This window comes from Panthera tigris, chromosome A3 (assembly GCF_018350195.1).
Source record: "Panthera tigris isolate Pti1 chromosome A3, P.tigris_Pti1_mat1.1, whole genome shotgun sequence".
Classification (NCBI taxonomy): Eukaryota; Metazoa; Chordata; class Mammalia; order Carnivora; family Felidae; genus Panthera; species Panthera tigris.
The window spans coordinates 112,860,110-112,877,463 of record NC_056662.1 but is presented as its reverse complement, the minus strand read 5'-3'; the positions used below and the strand labels follow the sequence as shown (position 1 = coordinate 112,877,463).

Below are 17,354 nucleotides of genomic sequence, written 5' to 3'. Positions count from 1 at the left end.
CTTGGATTTGATTGTGATGGTAGACATAATGTGGTCCAAAGAGGCTTCTACTAATGGAAATAAAAACTGGCTGTTGTCATTTATAATTTTTTTTTTTTTTTTTGAGAGAGAGAGTGAGCGAGAACGAGCAGGTGCGAGCTGGGAGAGGAGCAGGGGAGAGAGAGAGAGAATCCCAAGCAAGCTCCATGCTCAGCACAGAGCCCAATGTGGGGCTTGATCCCATGACCCTGGGGTCATGACCTGAGCTAAAATCAAGAGTTGGATGCTCAACCAACTAAGCCATCTGGGCACCCCTACAACTATTTTTATATACACCATTGGGTAATTGAATTATAAGATTCTTGTGACTTTTCTGATGTTGAATTAAATTTTGTATCGTGTGGCAGTATTTACTTTTCTTTTTCTGCCCATCGTCAGGTGGATTTTAAAAATGTTTGAATTTTTTAAGAATTAGTTTATAAGTCAATTTAAGTGTCCTACAGTCACATGGACTGTTTAAGAAGAGAGTCTTTTGCATTTTGGCTGCATTCTGTTAAAAATCAATTGGAAATCTTTTATGTCTTCAATTAATGGAGTTCCAAAAAAAATCCAGCTTTTGAAAGTTTTTTAGCAAATTGTAATTATTGTAGGCAATACTTTCAAACAGGGAGACATTGAAATTTTCCACAAAGGGAATACTGAGTGTTCAAATGATACACAGGATTTAATTTTGAAATGTAAAATCACACTTTTGAATATCTTCACTGTCTGCTAGGGCTGCCATAACAAAATATGACAGACTGAGTGTTTAAGTAGCAAAGTTTATTTTCTCACAGTCCTGGAAGCTAACAGACCGAGATCAGGGCACCTTCAGGGCTGGTTTCTCAAATTCATATTTGAGGTCTCTCTTCCCGGCTTTTAGATGGCAAGGCTCTTCCTCTGTGTGCCTGTAGTTCTCTTCTTATAAGGATACCAGTCCTGTCATATTAGGGCCCCAACCTTATGACGTCATTTAATATTAATTATCTCCCTTTTTTTTTGGCGTGGGAGAGCTCGAGGGATGTGGGAAGGGTGGAGCATGGTGGGTGAGAGAGAGAATCTTCCAATGCAGGGCTTGATCTCATGACCTTGAGGTCATGCCAAAATCAAGATTTGGATGCTTAATGGACTGAGCCATCCAGGCACCCCCTAATCTTAATTATCTCCTTAAAAGCCCCCTCTCCAAATATAGTCACGCTTGGGGGGTTGGATTTTAACATATAAATTTTGGGGAGGTATAATTCAATCTATAACATCCACCTAGGAGGAGTTGTTTGTTTGTAACATTTTATTATGCAAATTTCAATTATATAAAATATATAATAGCAGAGAGACCACTATAATGAGCCCTTTCCCATATGCCTGTCAATCAGCTTCAACAATTACTAACTTATGGCTGATCTTATTTCATCAGTATTTCCTTAACTCAACCCCATATTATTGTAAAACAAATCCACAGGCATCTGTGTGGCTGAGTTGGCTAAGTGCTGGGCTCTTGGTTTTGGCTCAGGTCATGATCTCACGGTTTGTGGGATCGAGCCCCACATCGGGCTCCATGCAGGTAACACAGAGCCTGCTTGGAATTCTCTCACTCCCTCTCTCTGCCCCTTTCCTGCTCATGGGCATGTGAGCACATGTGCATGCTCTCTGTCTCTCAAACTTTAGAAATAAATTTAAAAAACTAATGTATCAAGTCATTTCATTTTTTATTTTTAAAAAATGTTTGTTTATTTATTTTGAGAGAGAAAGACTGCAAGTTGAGGAGGGGCAGAGAGAGGGGAGAGAGAGAATCCCAGGCATGCTCCACTGTTATTGTAGAGCCCAATACGGAGCTCTATCCCATGAACCATGAGATCATGACTCTAACCAAAACCAAGAGTCAGACACTTAACCTACTGAGCCACCCAGGTGCCCCCAAATCATTTCACTTTTATTTTTATTCAAAAAAAATTTTTTTAATGTTTATTCACTTTTTGAGAGATAGAAAGAGTGTTAAGCAGGAGAGGGGCAGAGAGAAAGGGAGACAGAATCTGAAGCAGGCTCCAGGCTCTGAGCTGTCAGCACAGAGCCCAGTGTAGGGCTTGAACTCATGAACTGTGAAATCATGACCTGAGCTGAAGTTGGTCACTTAACTGACTGAGCCACCCAGACACCCCTCTGTTAAAAATATTTGAGTATATATCTCTGAAGAAATGACTTTAAAAAATAACCATAATACCATTGTACTTAAAACCTCAATAATAATTTGTAGGAAACTTTTATTGATCTTCTGATTTTAAATGAATTAATTTATATTCTATACTAGAATTGAAGCCTATAATTTATCAGTGTCTAAATTTGGTGAAACTTATGAAGAATAATAAATAGAAACAATTTATTTTATGAATTTTGTCTTATTAAAAATATTTGTTGAAGGTGCTTGGGTGTCTCAGTCAGTTAAGCATCCAACTCTTGATCTCAGCTCAGGTCTTGATCTCAGGGTCTTGAGTTCAAGCCCATGTTTGACTCTGCGCTGAGCATGAAGCCTACTTAAAAATAAATTATACATACAGTATATATATTTGTTGAAGAAAGGCACTCTAAATGGAGGCAAAAAGACAATACTTAAGAAAAATATTTATAAGTTTCAATATTAATAAGACTAATATTCAGAATATCCTCTGTTTAATAGCAGTTGCTCTGAGTTTACCAGTTATCTCAGCGCATTAGAATTTTTTTCAGGTTAAGGTGCCTAGGTGGCTCAGTTGGTTAAGCATCCAACACTTGGTATCAGCTCAGGTCATAATTTTGCTGTCTGAAATCAAGTCTCGGGTCGGACTTGATGCTGAGCATGGAGCCTGCTTGGGATTCTCTCTTTACCTCTTTCTCTGCCCTTCCCCAACTTGTACTCGTACGTGTGCATTCTCTCTCTCAAAATAAATATTAAATTTTTTTCCCAGCTTTATTGAGGTATAATTGACATATTACATGGTGTAAGTTGGAGGTATACATTGTGATTGATACTTGTATTGCAAAATGATTACCATGGCAGCATTGTATTAACATCTCTGTCACCTTACATAATTACGTGTGTGTGTGTGTGTGTGTGTGTGTGTGTGTGTGTGTGTTGATAACATTTAAAATCTACTCTCTTGGCAACTTTCAAGTATATGATACAGTCTTGTTAACTATAATCCCCATGCTGTATGTTAGAACCCCAGAACTTATTCATCTTTACAACTGGAAGTTTGAGCCCTTTGACCAAAATCGTCCCATTTCTCTTACCTGCTTGGCCCCTGGCAACCACCATTCTGTTTCTAGAGTTCATCTTTTTTAGAGTCCACGTAGAAGCAGGAACATGCAGTATTTGTATTTGTCTCTCTCTGTCTGACTTACTTCACTCAGCATAATGTCCTCAGGTCCATCCATGTTGTCACAAAAGGCAGGATTTCCTTCTTTTTTTTTATGGCTGAATAATATTTCTCTTTTTGTGTGTGTGGGTATGTGTGTGTGTACACATTTTCTTACCCATTCCTCTATCCACAGACAATTAGATTGTTCACATGTTTTGGCCTTTGTGAATAATGCTGCAGTGAATATGAGGGTGCAGATACCTCTTCAAGACAGTGATTTCATTTCCTTCAAATATATACTCCAGAGTGGAATTTGCCGGGTCATATGGGAGTTCTATTTTTAATTTTTCCTCACTACATTTAGAAAGAATATTTTCTCAACTAAAATCATTATGGCCTACTGACAAGAGTCCATCAGAAGTTTTAACCGTTTTAAATGTATTAGCAATAAATTTGACAATTAACCATAAAGAACAACACTGGAGTAGACAGGTAATTTTATGAAAAAATTGTAAGTACTAAGATCATAATGAAAAAAGAAATTAATCAGTAAAACAGCAATACGGTATTAGATATGATTAAGGAAATGATTAAAGTTTATAAATGCTGATAAAATTTAAGTAATTTTAAATCTATAGTATATTAAAGAAATGTTCAGATGTCATAAATGTACAGCTTGATTATGTTCCTTTTGTTATTTTAAATGTTTAGCATTTAAACATTTTTACTTTAATATATTTTTATTTTTCAGTTTTGAACAGAACAATCTTATAGGTTCCCTGATACAGTAAAACCAATTTGTTGTTCAACAATTTGTTGGCCAATAAATAAGGTCTTTTTTAATGTATGTAACTTTAATTATTTTTTAATGCTCCATTTCCCTTTCAAAAATGTTGCATTTTGATCAAGTATGTTACATGGTTGCCTAACTAAGCATTATCGAGAGCCTACCACGTACACACACGGATGTGGGAATGAATTAGGCTGTGTCAGCTTATCAGCAAAGAGCGGAGAGTTTCCGGTGGGGAATGATACGGATAGAACTAGTTTTTGAAGGGCCTTAAATGCCCTCCTTCAGGATCTTCCAACCCCGTGGATGTGGAAGTCTGATGTGGTTTTGAACAAAAGAGTGATATGACAAAAGTAGTATTGTAGGAGGTTTAAATAAGGAATGAATGTCATGGATGAATGGGCAGCAAGAGGAAAGATAGAACGGGGTGAAGCCTCATTACAAAGGAAAATCTTCTGAGACCTTGTCATTTGGACTGGCAGGATGGAGGGAGAGCTTAGAATCCGAGAGGATGCCAGTTTCCTCAATTGTCTGATTAAAAAGGAAAATGTCCCCATTGATAGAATGTAGAGAATTCGGGAGGAAGGGAAAAGAGCTTTTACGGGAGAAGATAATGTGATTTTGGATACTGAACACGAGGACATGTTGCTGTATCCAAGCAGAGGTGGCCGATTGTCCATTGGACCTAGAGTCCGAAGCCCGGTAGTAAGACCACAGTTGAACTTTCAGATTGGGGCTTTTTTGTGGAAGTAAGTAAAGCCATGTGAGTGAATGAGTTCTTGACAGAAAATCTTGGAAGAGAACGCTGAGCAAAATCCTAACCTTTGAGCAACAGTTGGAGGAAAGTAGAAGTAGCACCAGTGAAAAAAGATTCAAACAAAAGAAACCAGAGTATTGGTCAGAGGAGTAGGGATTCATGGAAAGGATTTTTGGAAACTAAAGGAACAAGTGTCAGTGAGTGATGTGATGTGTAGTGATGAGGTCCAGAGAAGGCCAAGAAGAGGCCACTGGATTTGGAGGTCACTGACGACCTTCAGAACCAGCTTCGGGAGGTTTAGACTGGGCAGCGCATGAGGAAATGGATGTAGCATCAGTCGACTGTTCATATTAGGAGCGTGTCAAAGAGATGAGAGCCAGAATGTAGAGTATTGTACAAGGGGCAGAAGAGGCAAGTAAAATGTTTCAAGATACGGAGACCTTTACATGGTTGAGGGCATTGGATAGAGGAGAGGGTGAATACAGCAGAGGGAGGAAAGATTGAATGTTACAGAGAGAGGGGAAGATAACTAGAGAAGATCACTCTAGGGAAGAGTGAACTGAGGGGAAGAGATGAAGGTATTAGCTCTGGAAAAGGCATAATATTTCTAATGAGACTGGAAAGAAGATGAGAGCATCACTATTATAATAGCATTTTCTGTTTTCTTACGCATCTTCTATAGTCTGAACTAGAATGTAAGCGTAAACCATTTTGAGGTACTGAGGGGGATATGAAAGAATTGTGTTAAGACATGGCCTCTCACCCTCCTGTGGTTTATATGGGCTAAATGAGGAGAGGAGGCAGAAATAACTCTGTGACCAAGGGGTAGAGTAAATAGACAGCATGCTTCGGATGCCTAGGGGTGGCATTATGAATGAGGATGTGAATGGTCAGAAGAGGCCTGGTGCAGATGCTCTGAACTAGGAGAAATGGTTGGGGTTTGGACGGGAGGCAGATGTTGAGAAAACGGGTTTCAGTAGAGAGACTAGCAGATGCAAAAACCAACCATGTAGCCAGGAAGGGTTTTTCAGGACCTCTTGGTTTGCACTGTTTATTTTTTTATTTAATAATAATAATAGCAGCAGCTAACATCAAGTATTTACTAGGTGCCAGGTTCTAGTGTCAACGTTTTACGTGTACTTTTAATCCCCACCACATCCTTTAATCCTTGAGGTACTTACTGCTTTTACCCTCATTTCACAGATAAGGAAACACAGGGTTAAGCGATTTGCACCAGTTCCCACAGCCTGTAATGGGTGGAGTGGGGATTTGAACCTGGGCTTTCTGGTTCCAGAGCGCTTACTCTCAACCTCTTCCCTCTTGCCTCTAGAGGATGTCGTCTTAAGGTTAGGAAGTAATGGTGGATTTGGTTGAGGTCGAGTTAGAAGCTGTGGGAAAGCTTTGAATGCAGAACTGTCAAGTTTGAATTTCATTCTTCCTTTAATGAAGACCCGCTGGGGTTTTCATCAGGAACGAAGAGAAGTTGTAAGTTGCACATTCCGTAACGATCCAGCAGATGACAGCGCGTGTGTCTGCGAAGACCAGGGAGTTTGAGAGGAACCAGGGAGGCCCTTCCCAGCCCATTCTGTACATAAGACCACACTTCCAGGGCACAAGACTCTGATAGAATTGAGAGTTATCTCGGGAGCTTGTGCTCTCCCTTGATGTGTAGCGGTTAATTTTCTATTTCATTGTGGTTTTTGAAAGAAGAAAGCGTTTTTATTTGAAACGGAGTTCTCTAGTTTCTGTTGTGAACTGGTATTCACCGCGGTGGAAAGACGCGAGGAATTGGAGCTTACATTCCGATGGAGAAGACAGAATGAACATATGTGAATAATATGGAGAGAAAAAAGAGATTCTTTCCTTTTTGTTCTTCCTTTCTCATATTGGTAAGCAATGAAAAATGAAACTCTTAAAGTCTAACTTGCATAACTGCCAAGAAACACGAGCCCCTTAGTAACATCTGGGCCATAGCTGTGGCTGAAGGGCAGCGGGGAGGGCGGAAGCTTTGCTGCTGTAAACCCGGCTCCAAACCCTGGCGACCCCAGGAACACAAGGAAGGTAAATCCCCTCATCTTTCTGAGCCTCTGTTTCCTCATTTGTGAGGTGGAGATACAATCCCCGTCTCAGTGTGCTGCTGGGGAAATCAGAGCCAACGCATGTCAAGAGTCTAGCATGTTTCCCGTAGCGCATTCTCGGTCATAGATGTCACATTTCTCTCCTGCCTGTTGCAGTGCGGTAGTAATGGTGGAAGAAAGTCATCACTGCCCCATTATCTGTAGCCTAAAATTAGGGGGCTACATCTAACATGGGAGTCTCACGTGCAGATAATACCTGAACACCTGTATGTCCTCACATTATACGTTCTCTGGAAAGAGTGGGCAAATGTAAGAGCCAGTCATAACCAAATCGGGGAAAGGAATAAAAGGGGGACGTTAAACAATTAATAGCCTGTCTAGTTAAAGAAAAAAATATGTATAAAGTTTAGTTCATCCTGTAGTTTAATTATTTTTTAAGTGTTTAGTTTTGAGAGAGAGACAGAGTGTGAGTAGGGGAGGGGCAGAGAGAAAGGGAGACACAGAATCTGAAGCAGGCCCTGGGCTCTGAGCTGTCAGCACAGAGCCCAATGGGGGGCTCTATCCCAGGAACCCTGAGATCATGACCCGAGTCAAAGTTGGCTGCTTATCTGACTGAGCACCTAGGCGCCCTGATCCTGTAGTTTAAGCAAGACACTGAAATAGAGGAAATTTTTCCTTTAGAGAGAGAGAGAAGCTGGCAGCCTGGGACTTGTGTTTCCTTAGGGAGGATATGAGAAATTTGGTTATGAAAGAGTTGGTGGTGCACATTTTTAAAGAATATGAGCACCAAGCATTACTTTAGAAAAAAGCTGTTACCAAAGAACATTGGTATCGCTCTTGGATTTGTCTTGGGTCATTTCCTGTTTAAGGAAACCACATTCAACAACTTATCTGAATTTGGGGGTCATGGGAATGAGTCAGGGACGTGGAAAGGAGGGATAGAGAGCATGGCTTGGCTTTAGGATTCGTTATAACATGTTGAACGTTTTACATGACATAAAAAAAAAAATTCAAACAGTCAATCCTGTAAGGAAATTTAGCAAAAATGTGAAGCTGCTGATTATTTCTTCTGCAGAAGCTTTGAGGAGGAAGTAGATTTGAGCAGTAGACTCTTCATTTAAGAAAGAAAATTGTAATACATAAGCAAATGGTACCTAGCATGGATGTACTTTAAGACTCCTGTAAAAATTAACTTAAAAAAAATTTTTTAACGTCTATTCATTTTTGAAAGACAGAGAGAGACAATGTGAGCGGGAGAGGGACAGAGAGAGAGAAGGAGACAGAATCTGAAGCAGGCGTCAGGCTCCGAGTTGTCAGCACAGAGCCTGATATGGGGCTCAAACCCACGAACTGTGAGATCATGCCCTGAGCTGAAGTCGAACGCTTAACTGACTGAGCCACCCAGGTGCCCCAAATTAACTTTTTTATTGTAAAAATAATCTACACCCTTTGCCTAGTGGTGCTTAGTCTTTGTTAGCCCTCGGAGTAGCAAACTGTTTAATTCCTTTTTTTTTTTTTTAACTTTGATTTCTATTTTAATTTTTGAGGCTAATGTATTGTGGTCTCTGTGTTCACCACACCTGTTGCACACCAGGAACCAGGAGCCATTGTGTGCATTGTGTGGCTCTAGGCAGATTACTTCCTCTCTAGGCCTTGTTTTCCCCTCTGCCTCTTTTGAATTGATTTCTAAGGCTTCTAAATGAATTGATTCCCTCCGGACTCTTCAAACCTGCGGATTCTCCGGTTTGTGTCGCCAGGGTACTTACTTTGCCACTAGATGGCACTAAGGTGCCTTTGAAGCCTGTCACCTCTGGGTTTTCAGAATCTTGGGTGTTTGCTTCCTCAGATCCCCATTTAACATTTGGGTGACGGAGACCCAGAGGTTAAGTTACTCAGAGCCTCTTGAATCTCAGTCATCCGTCTTCCCCTCTGTTCCACTGTTTCTCTAAGGGGCTTTGTGAGGGAAACTCAGAGACCACGTTCTCAATCAGTCTTGTTCTTTCTTAATTATTTTTAAAATAATTTTAAACCATTCTTTAAGTGCATATATCATCATATTCAAAATAAATAATTGGCCTGCATTAGTGTTTCTGTATTGGCTCCCTCAGAGAAAAAGCTAGACTGTCCACTTCTAAAGATCTTTGCCCTTCCTATGAGCAACCGGCCTCACAGTTTGTGCTGGAATAAACACTACAGAAATCTCAACCGGAGCCTCTCTACCCAATGGTTGTTTCTCCATTCTTGCCCAGTCCCTCTGACAAGGGTTTGCCTTTCAGCCCTCCCCTCCAACTAAACATGGTCATCCATTCTTGTGCCTCACCTCTGTCCACTTGCCTAATTGGGAGAGCTTTTGCGGGGGTGGATATGCTCCAGTTCTTAAACATTTGATCTCCTGGGTTTTCCCAGCCCATGTTAACCGTTCTTTTTTTCCTGTCTTGCGTCATTGGTGACGAGGATGGGATTGCCATCAATCATGGCTGTGTGTGGACAGATGGTACAGTGGGAGACAGGGTGGCCACGTGGAGAAGACGTGGGCTCTGCAGTCCCGCCGACTGGGTCAGATCTCTGCTCTGTCAGGGACTGACTCTGTGGCCCATCGTCATCTCTCTAATGAGGAGGAAGTAGTAGGGTAATATTTACTACCTGGAGAGGGTCCCGTGAAGAAGAACTGAGGTAATGTATGGAAAGCTCCTGATGTCAGTGCTTGGCACACATAGTAGCTGCTCACTAAGTGCTAATTATTCTGATTGCCATTGTATAGAGAGGAACAAGAGAGGCTATATATAGCATGTGAAAGGTAGGAGCCCAAGCAAGGGTCTCCGTCAGAGGACCTAGATTTTTTTTTTTTAAGATCTCTACATCCAACGTGGGGCTTGAACTCACAGCCCTGATATCAAGAGTTGCATGCTCCACTGACTGAGCCAGCTACATATCCCCCTTTTTACTTTTTAAGTGTAGCTTCTAGAAAAAGTGGTGAGGCTAACATCATATCCCCACCTGATTGTACTGGACTGAAAGGTAGAGAGGTCTTTCGTACTCAAGCATATACAATTTTAATTTGGGGAATCATCTATTAAGGTTTTTCGGAGGCTTTTGATTTTTTTCTCTTACGATGTGCTTTTTTCTTTTAAATATGTTTCTTTTTTTTTTTTTAATGTTTATTTATTTTGAGAGAGAGAGAGAGTGTGTGTGTCTGAGCAGGGGAGGGACAGAGAGAGAGAAGGAGAGGGAGAATCTCAAGAAGGCTCCATGCTCAACGCAGAGCCCATGGTTGGGGCTTGATTTCATGAACCATGAGATCATGTCCTGAGCCACAGTCAAGAGTTGGATGCTTAACCTAGGTGTCCCATGATGTTCTGTTCTTAAGAGCCTGACTGGCATCTTGATGCACTATTGGCATTAATCGTTTAAGTAATCGTTAAAAACGAAAAAAGTAAAAGAGGCATCAAATATTCTCCTTCGTCCTCCAAATCCTGAGGACCTCAATGGAGAAACATCTGAATGTATTATTTATGATTTAGTGTGTCAGCTACAAGCAATTAGAAGATCCTTGAGTTTGTTTTTTAAAAAGCTATTTCATGATTTCAAAGAATAGGGTGTGTGCAAAAACCATCTCCCATGTAGTTATATCTTATCAACAGATGGAAATCTACTGGCAGTTAATGGTCCTAGAATTTTCCTTCACATGCAAATTATTAAAACAACACAAATGACCAAGAGTAAAAAAAAGAGAGAGAACCATAATACTATATATTAAATGAAGTCATCAGCCTGATTTTCATTAAATTTATTTTGGTTTTAAGACACTAGTTACAAAACATTGACTTCTTTCAAAACCTTAAAGGTAAATAATAATCTCATTACCAGCTTGTTTTAGAGCTATGAGTAATTGCTAATTTTAGATTTGTAACCTTTGTCTTGCCAGGTGGATTGAAAAATAAAGTTCTTTATTTACATCTTGAATTTACACTTACTTTTTTTTTTTTAATAATGACACTTGTGAAATAATTTTGTGGGAAGTTTATTTGCAGAAAGCAAGCAAGGCACATGGGTTTTGAGAACTTTGAGTGTAATTTTCATTGTTCTTCCTTTAGTCCCAGAATGAGGTATCCCTTCTTCCAAGTAAACTTGTAACCATAATTCATTGGATATAAGATACCATCAGTTGTAAGAGGCACATTTATTTTAAGTGCCACCTTGTATAGAAAATAAAATGCCTCCAATAAACTCTGACAAAGCTGTTGGATCTATTTCAGAACTGTTAAATGGTGAAAAACAGGTGTACCTTATACCTGATGAAATATAAGACAGATTTTGTAACTTACACATTGGTTAGAAGTTAGAGAGCTTGTTTTATATATTCTTTATAAGTTAGCATCAGCTCGACTTTAGGCGAGCTCAGAATGTATTATATTTAGTGAGTATGGTTTGGTCTCTAGATTCTGTAAATAACCGATGAAAGGAAAGTGTAATGAGGTCTCTTTTCAAGTGCTGTTAGCCCCTTGATTCAGTAAAGTGAACTAACTTTGCTTCAACCTGGTATCTCTACCTTCTCCCCCCTCCCACCAAACACACACCCACCCTCTTTTCAGTCCTTACCTATTCCTCTAACAAAATCTGTTCTCCATAAAGGCTCCTGATAGCAGTTATTTATAGCCTCTTGTGAATTCAAGGCAAAGTGTTAAATTGCCCAAGGATGTTTGCTTTTTAAGCCTTATCTCTAATTATCGGCTAAAAATCTTTATCTGCTTAAAAACCGTTCAGGCCCCAACTAGCCATATGGAACAAGTTTTGTGAAAATGGCTGGGGGGAGGAGAGATGTGGGGGCGCCTCCTGCGCTGTCTCTGTGGAAGGCTACGGGCAGATAACAGAGCACCTGATTTCCTTTCCCACCCTGAAGGGTGCCACCAGACCTGTCTGCCTGCTCCCTGCCTTTGTCCTGGGAGTCCGTGAACCGAATAGGCTACATTCTGCTGCTGTCCTTACTGACCGTATCCAGAAGAAAAGCAAACTTGCCTTGAAACAGCTGCATTTCTGACCAATTTCATTGAAATTTTTATCAGTTTTATCTTCCTTTTGATAGAGGCTATTGAATTTTAAGGAAGCCCTGTGATACGAAGAATTCTTTTGTAATTTCAATAGCTACTTCCTAATTCACCTGTTTTTTTTTTAAATTTTATTTATTTTTTTCTTTCGAAATCTCTGTGCTCATACATCTTACTGACTTAAGTCAGGATTTCCATTTTGAATGACTATTTGGCAATCCAGATTCTCAGCCTGCTTTTTCTACATTATTTTCAGGCATGCCCAAGCAGATACATGGTAGAGCAGTTACTTTTGTTTAAACTGCAGAATTGTTTGTGGTCTAACTTGAAGATGAAAGCAAGAGTTTTTTGGTGTTTTTTTTTTTCCCCCTCTCAAGTTTGTTATACATTTATCAGTTGTGAATTTTCTGATATTTTGTATACTTAAAAATTTTTTTTATCTTTCTATTTTATTTTTGAGAGAGAGAATGCTAGCGGAGGAGGAGCAGAGAGAGAAGGAGACACAGAATCTGAAGCAGGCTCCAGGCTCTGAGCTGTCAGCACAGAGCCTGACGCAGGGCTCTAACTCAACGGGCTATGAGCCCCAACTTATGACCTGAGCCAAAGTCGGACGCTTAACCAACCGAACCACCCAGGGGCCCCAATACTTTGTAAACTTTTGACATAGTTGATACTCACTAAAAATGTTAGATTAATCCCAAATTGGTACTATCAGGGTTTATAGACAGAGCTCTTGATTGCATTTATGGCGTTTGGTTAACACAAAGAATGGTGTTTCTCAGCAAAAGACATGCAGTGATATTGCACATGCTTTTGGTGTTGTGTTAGCTTTGAAAACTCTATGAAGAAATTCACCTCTGTTACTAAATTTCATACATTGAAACTAATGTAAAATGTAAGGTAAATATCCTATAGATGTCTGTATGTGCTTGCATGACTTTGGCTTTTTTGTCTTTGCAGCTCGGGGTGTGGTTTTCTCTTGGCTGTGCCTGTTTGGCCTTGGAAGACTATGCAGGTTCGGCGAAGGCATTTCAGCGCTGTGTGACTCTAGAACCCGATGTGAGTTTGTTGGGTCTCCTCCTCTTCTCACAGCTCTGGGATATTCTCTGAGTTACTTGAATTGTACTGTAGTTCAGTAATTCCTGTGGGTACACAGTTTCAGTTATACAGAATGAATAGATTCTAGAGATCTGCTGTTCAACATTGTGCCTGTGGTTAACCGTACTGTGTTGTGTACTTACAATTTTGGAGAGAGGGTAGATCTCATGTTAAGGGTTCTTATCACAATAAAAAAAAAAGATAAAAGATGGAAAAAAATTCAAATTTTCTATTATTTTATGTTAAAATAAAAAGAAAACCAATTGGAAGAAAATATACCTTTGACAGAAAGTCACACATTAAGGTAAATTATTTATAAATCTAGAAATAAGTTTTTTCTTATAATAACTAACTTATTCATGGAAAATAAGTTTGATACAACAGTTTTTTAGTTAAAATTATACTTAAGTATATAGCAAAATGTCGCATCTATTCTATCATTCAGTAACATGTGCTGCCTATGTTCATTGCATTATTAGAAAGTTCTTTTAGTTTACAGTCCTTTAATAGTTAATAGTTTCACTGAGATGATAAATAATTCACATATCATGTAGTTCCTCCATTCAAAGGTAAAATTCAGTGATTTCTTGGTATATTCAGCATTGTGTGACTGTCACCACAATCAATTTTAGAACATTTTTATTATCATAAAAAGAACCCCCCTGTACTCATTAGTAGTCATTCCTCATTTCTTCCAAACGCCTTCCACTCATTACCCTCCACGCCATGCCCCAGGCAACCACTAATGTGGCTTTGCCTGTTCCGGACACTTCCTATACATGGAATCCTATGCTATGCGGTCTCTTGTGGCCTCTTTCACTTTGATCAGTGTTTTCCCAGTTCACCCACGTTGTTGCACACATCAGTACTTCTTTCCGTTTTACGGCCAACTAATAGTCCGTTATATGGGCGTATCATGTCACGTACTCTTACATTGTTGGACGTTTGAATTGTTTCCATTTTTTGGCTATTTTCATAGTCATTTACAGTTTTTGTGAAAATAAATAGATTTATAGATTTATTTTGTGTAAATAAATAGATTTTTGTGTAAATAAATAGAATCACAGATATATGATTCTATTTCTCTTAGGTATGTGCCTACTAGTAGAGTTACTGGGTATGTTAGCTTTGTGTTCAAAATTTTGAGAAACTGTCAGACTGTTTTCTAAATCACCATTTTACCTCCCCACCAACAATGTATGGGGGTTCCCGTTTCTCCACACTTTGGTAGCTCTTGTTATTATCTGTCTTGTTGATTCTAGTCATCCTTGGAGGTGGGATCTTGTTGTGGCTTCATTTTCCATTTCCCTGATGGCTAGTGATGTTGAGCATCTTTCCATATGCTTATTGGCCATTTGTGTCCATTCATCTTTGGAAAAATATTTGTTTGTTGACATCCTTTGCCCAGTTTTAAATTGGGTTAGTTGTCTTTTTATTGTTGAGTTGTAGGTGTTCTTTATACATCCTAGATACAAGACCCATATCAGATATATGATTTGCAAATATTTTCTCCCATTCTGTACCTGTTTTTCACTTTCTTGATGGTGTCTTTTGATATACAACAGTTTTTAGTTTAGATGAGCCCCAACTTATCTGTTTTTTTCTCTTATTGCTCATGTGTTTGGGGTCATATGTAAGAATCCATTGCCAGATTTAAGGTCATGAAGATTTACCCCTATCTTTTCTTCTAAGAGTTTTATTCTTTTAGCTCTGACATTTATGTCCAATCTGCTGTTAAATCTGTTTATTAAACTCATCACACCTTATGTGGTTGGTGGATGTTGACTAAACTTATTACAGTGATCGTTTTACAGTATATAAATGTATGAAATCATCAATTACACACCTAAAAATGAGACAGTGTTATATAGCAGTTATTTCTCAATTTAAGAAGGCTGTGCATCATTTCAGATAATGTGTTTTCTTTAGTCCTTTTTACAGTTTTCATGTTTCTGAGACTCCCAAGTTGTTCCCTTACTGTGTTCATGTCTTCTTCAAATCTTCGTATTAAGAACAACTATTTTGAAGTCTTTGGTTATTCCTACATCTCTTTCATTTCTCTGTTTCTACTAATTTTTCCTTCAGCTGTGGATGAATTTTCTTGCTCGTTTGCACGTCTGTCAAGAGTTTTAATTGTATCCTACACACCATGGATGCTGTGTTGTTGAGTTCCTGGGTTTTGTTGTTTTCCCTCAAGGAAAGTAGAACTTTATTTTGGCATTTGTCTAATTTACTTGTGGATCATCTTCATTTTAAGCTTTGTTAGGGTGGGTGTTGCATTGTCCTTATTCTGGGGTTGTAATCACGCTTCTCTGAGGTGTAAGCTTTTGGTGGCTGACCTTAATCCCATGTGTGATCAATAACAGTTCTCCACTCTGGTTGGTTGGAACTTGAACAGCTCCTAGCATTGTGTGGCCTCCAGAATGTCTGTTCAGCTCACAGCTCTCTGGCAGTTGTTCTCTGCTTGGCCTCAAGAAGTTTTGCCCTGAGCACGTATAGCTTAACATTCAGCCAAGGACCCACAGAGATACTTATTGAGATTTCTGAAGCTTATTCTCTGCACGGATCTCATTTCCCTGTTTTTTTTTTTTTTTTGTTTGTTTGTTTTTTTGTTTTCTTTTTGCCCTGCAAATTCTAGCCGACATTTGAGCCCTGAACTCTAATCTTTTTTTTCTTGAGAGAGAGAGAGCGAACATACATGTGTGCATGATCAGGGAAGCAGAGAGAGAGAGACAGAGAGAAAGACAGAGAGAGAGAGAGACTCAAGCAGGTTCCTTGCTTAGTGTGGAGCCCAACATGGGGCTCCATCTCACAACCTTCAGATCTTGACCTGAGCTGAAATCAAGATGCTTAACCAGCTGAGTTGGTTGCTTAACCAACTGAGCCACCCAGGAGCCTTTGATCTCTTTTTCTTAATCTCAGTAAGACTTGCTTTGTTTGATTTTTTTCCTCCCTGTGCTGCAGTCCTGAAAGTGCCTCTAGATGGAGGTGTAGGTTGATTGTTGAGACATCTCAGTTTACCTTCTCTTAAGGGTCACAGTTCCTTGCTGCTTGTTGTCCAACTTCTCAGAAACAGTTGTTTCCTAAATTTTGTCCAGTTTGTAGCTTTTTATTGTAACAAGGCTAGCCTGGTACCAACTGTGCTATGTCTGCAAGCAGAGGTCCATTGCCACTTGATTTTTAAATCATACATTTGGAACCTGAAAACTATACACTGTATATTTTGTAAAAAGCTCAACAAAGAGGAACAAGCATAATTCATATCGTTCTTGTTAGAATCAACATTCGTGCAATGGCTTTAATTTATTTTTGTCATTGCACAGAGGAATAGGGAAAGAAATATGTTTGATTGATGAAATATGTAGGAATAACACTGGAGAACACATACTCCTTTATTCTCCTATCTGATGAAGGATGATGGTAAAATAGCAAAGCCTTTCAATATACGAAAAGCAGGGGCGCCTGGGTGGCTCAGTCAGTTGAGCATCCAACTTTGGCTTAGGTCGTGATCTCATGGTTCATGAGTTCAAGCCCCACATTGGGGCTGTAAGCTACCAGCACGGAGCCCACTTCGGATCCTCTATCCCCCCCTCTGTCTCTACCTCCCCCACTCATGCTCTCTCTCTAAAAAATCAATAAATATTTTAAAAGGTATGAAAAACAATATTCTGCATAGCCTTGGATTTGTAATCAATCTAAATATTATGTAAATTATGTTGCAAATTGTCCAGTTATTTTGGAAATCTAAATTTGTAAATAAAATCTTAGCTAAGTTCCAAATTAGTGCTGTAAGAGTTGTGTCGATTTGCTGACCATTTTTGTTTGAAATTATACAAGTGAAGTTTAATTCATTGAATTTTCTCCTACAACTCGAACATTCCTTATTGACAAGTCTGATTGTAAAGAGCACATCTTGGACTCGGAAAATATGTTCTACTTTGGGTGGTAGCAGTTATTTTACCGAAATGAGAGTGGTGTATAACTGGATTCCCAATCATTTCAGAATGCTGAAGCTTGGAACAATTTGTCAACTTCCTATATCCGATTGAAACAAAAGTAAGTACATGAGACAAATATGAAGAACTCAGTTTCCAAAATGAGTGAGTTCAAAAAAAATTTTTTTTTAACAAATGAGATTTTCTTCCACTGAACACTGAACGTTGTGCCTTCCTTCTTTTCCTCTTGCCCATCCATGTCTTTGAATTAGAATGACTTAATATAGCCATTTGAATTCTA

The 17,354-nt window shown here is 39.2% G+C and overlaps 1 protein-coding gene across 2 annotated transcripts in view; it reads left to right on the top strand.

The window, feature by feature from the left end:
* Positions 1 to 17,354, top strand: part of TTC27 (tetratricopeptide repeat domain 27) — a 186,323-nt gene that overhangs the window by 132,773 nt on the left and 36,196 nt on the right. For both annotated transcript variants that reach the window (XM_042982193.1, XM_007082446.3), the window contains 2 exons: positions 12,981 to 13,079; positions 17,122 to 17,174. In XM_042982193.1, the coding sequence (XP_042838127.1) occupies positions 12,981 to 13,079; positions 17,122 to 17,174 (152 nt within the window). The remainder of the gene's footprint in view (positions 1 to 12,980; positions 13,080 to 17,121; positions 17,175 to 17,354) is intronic.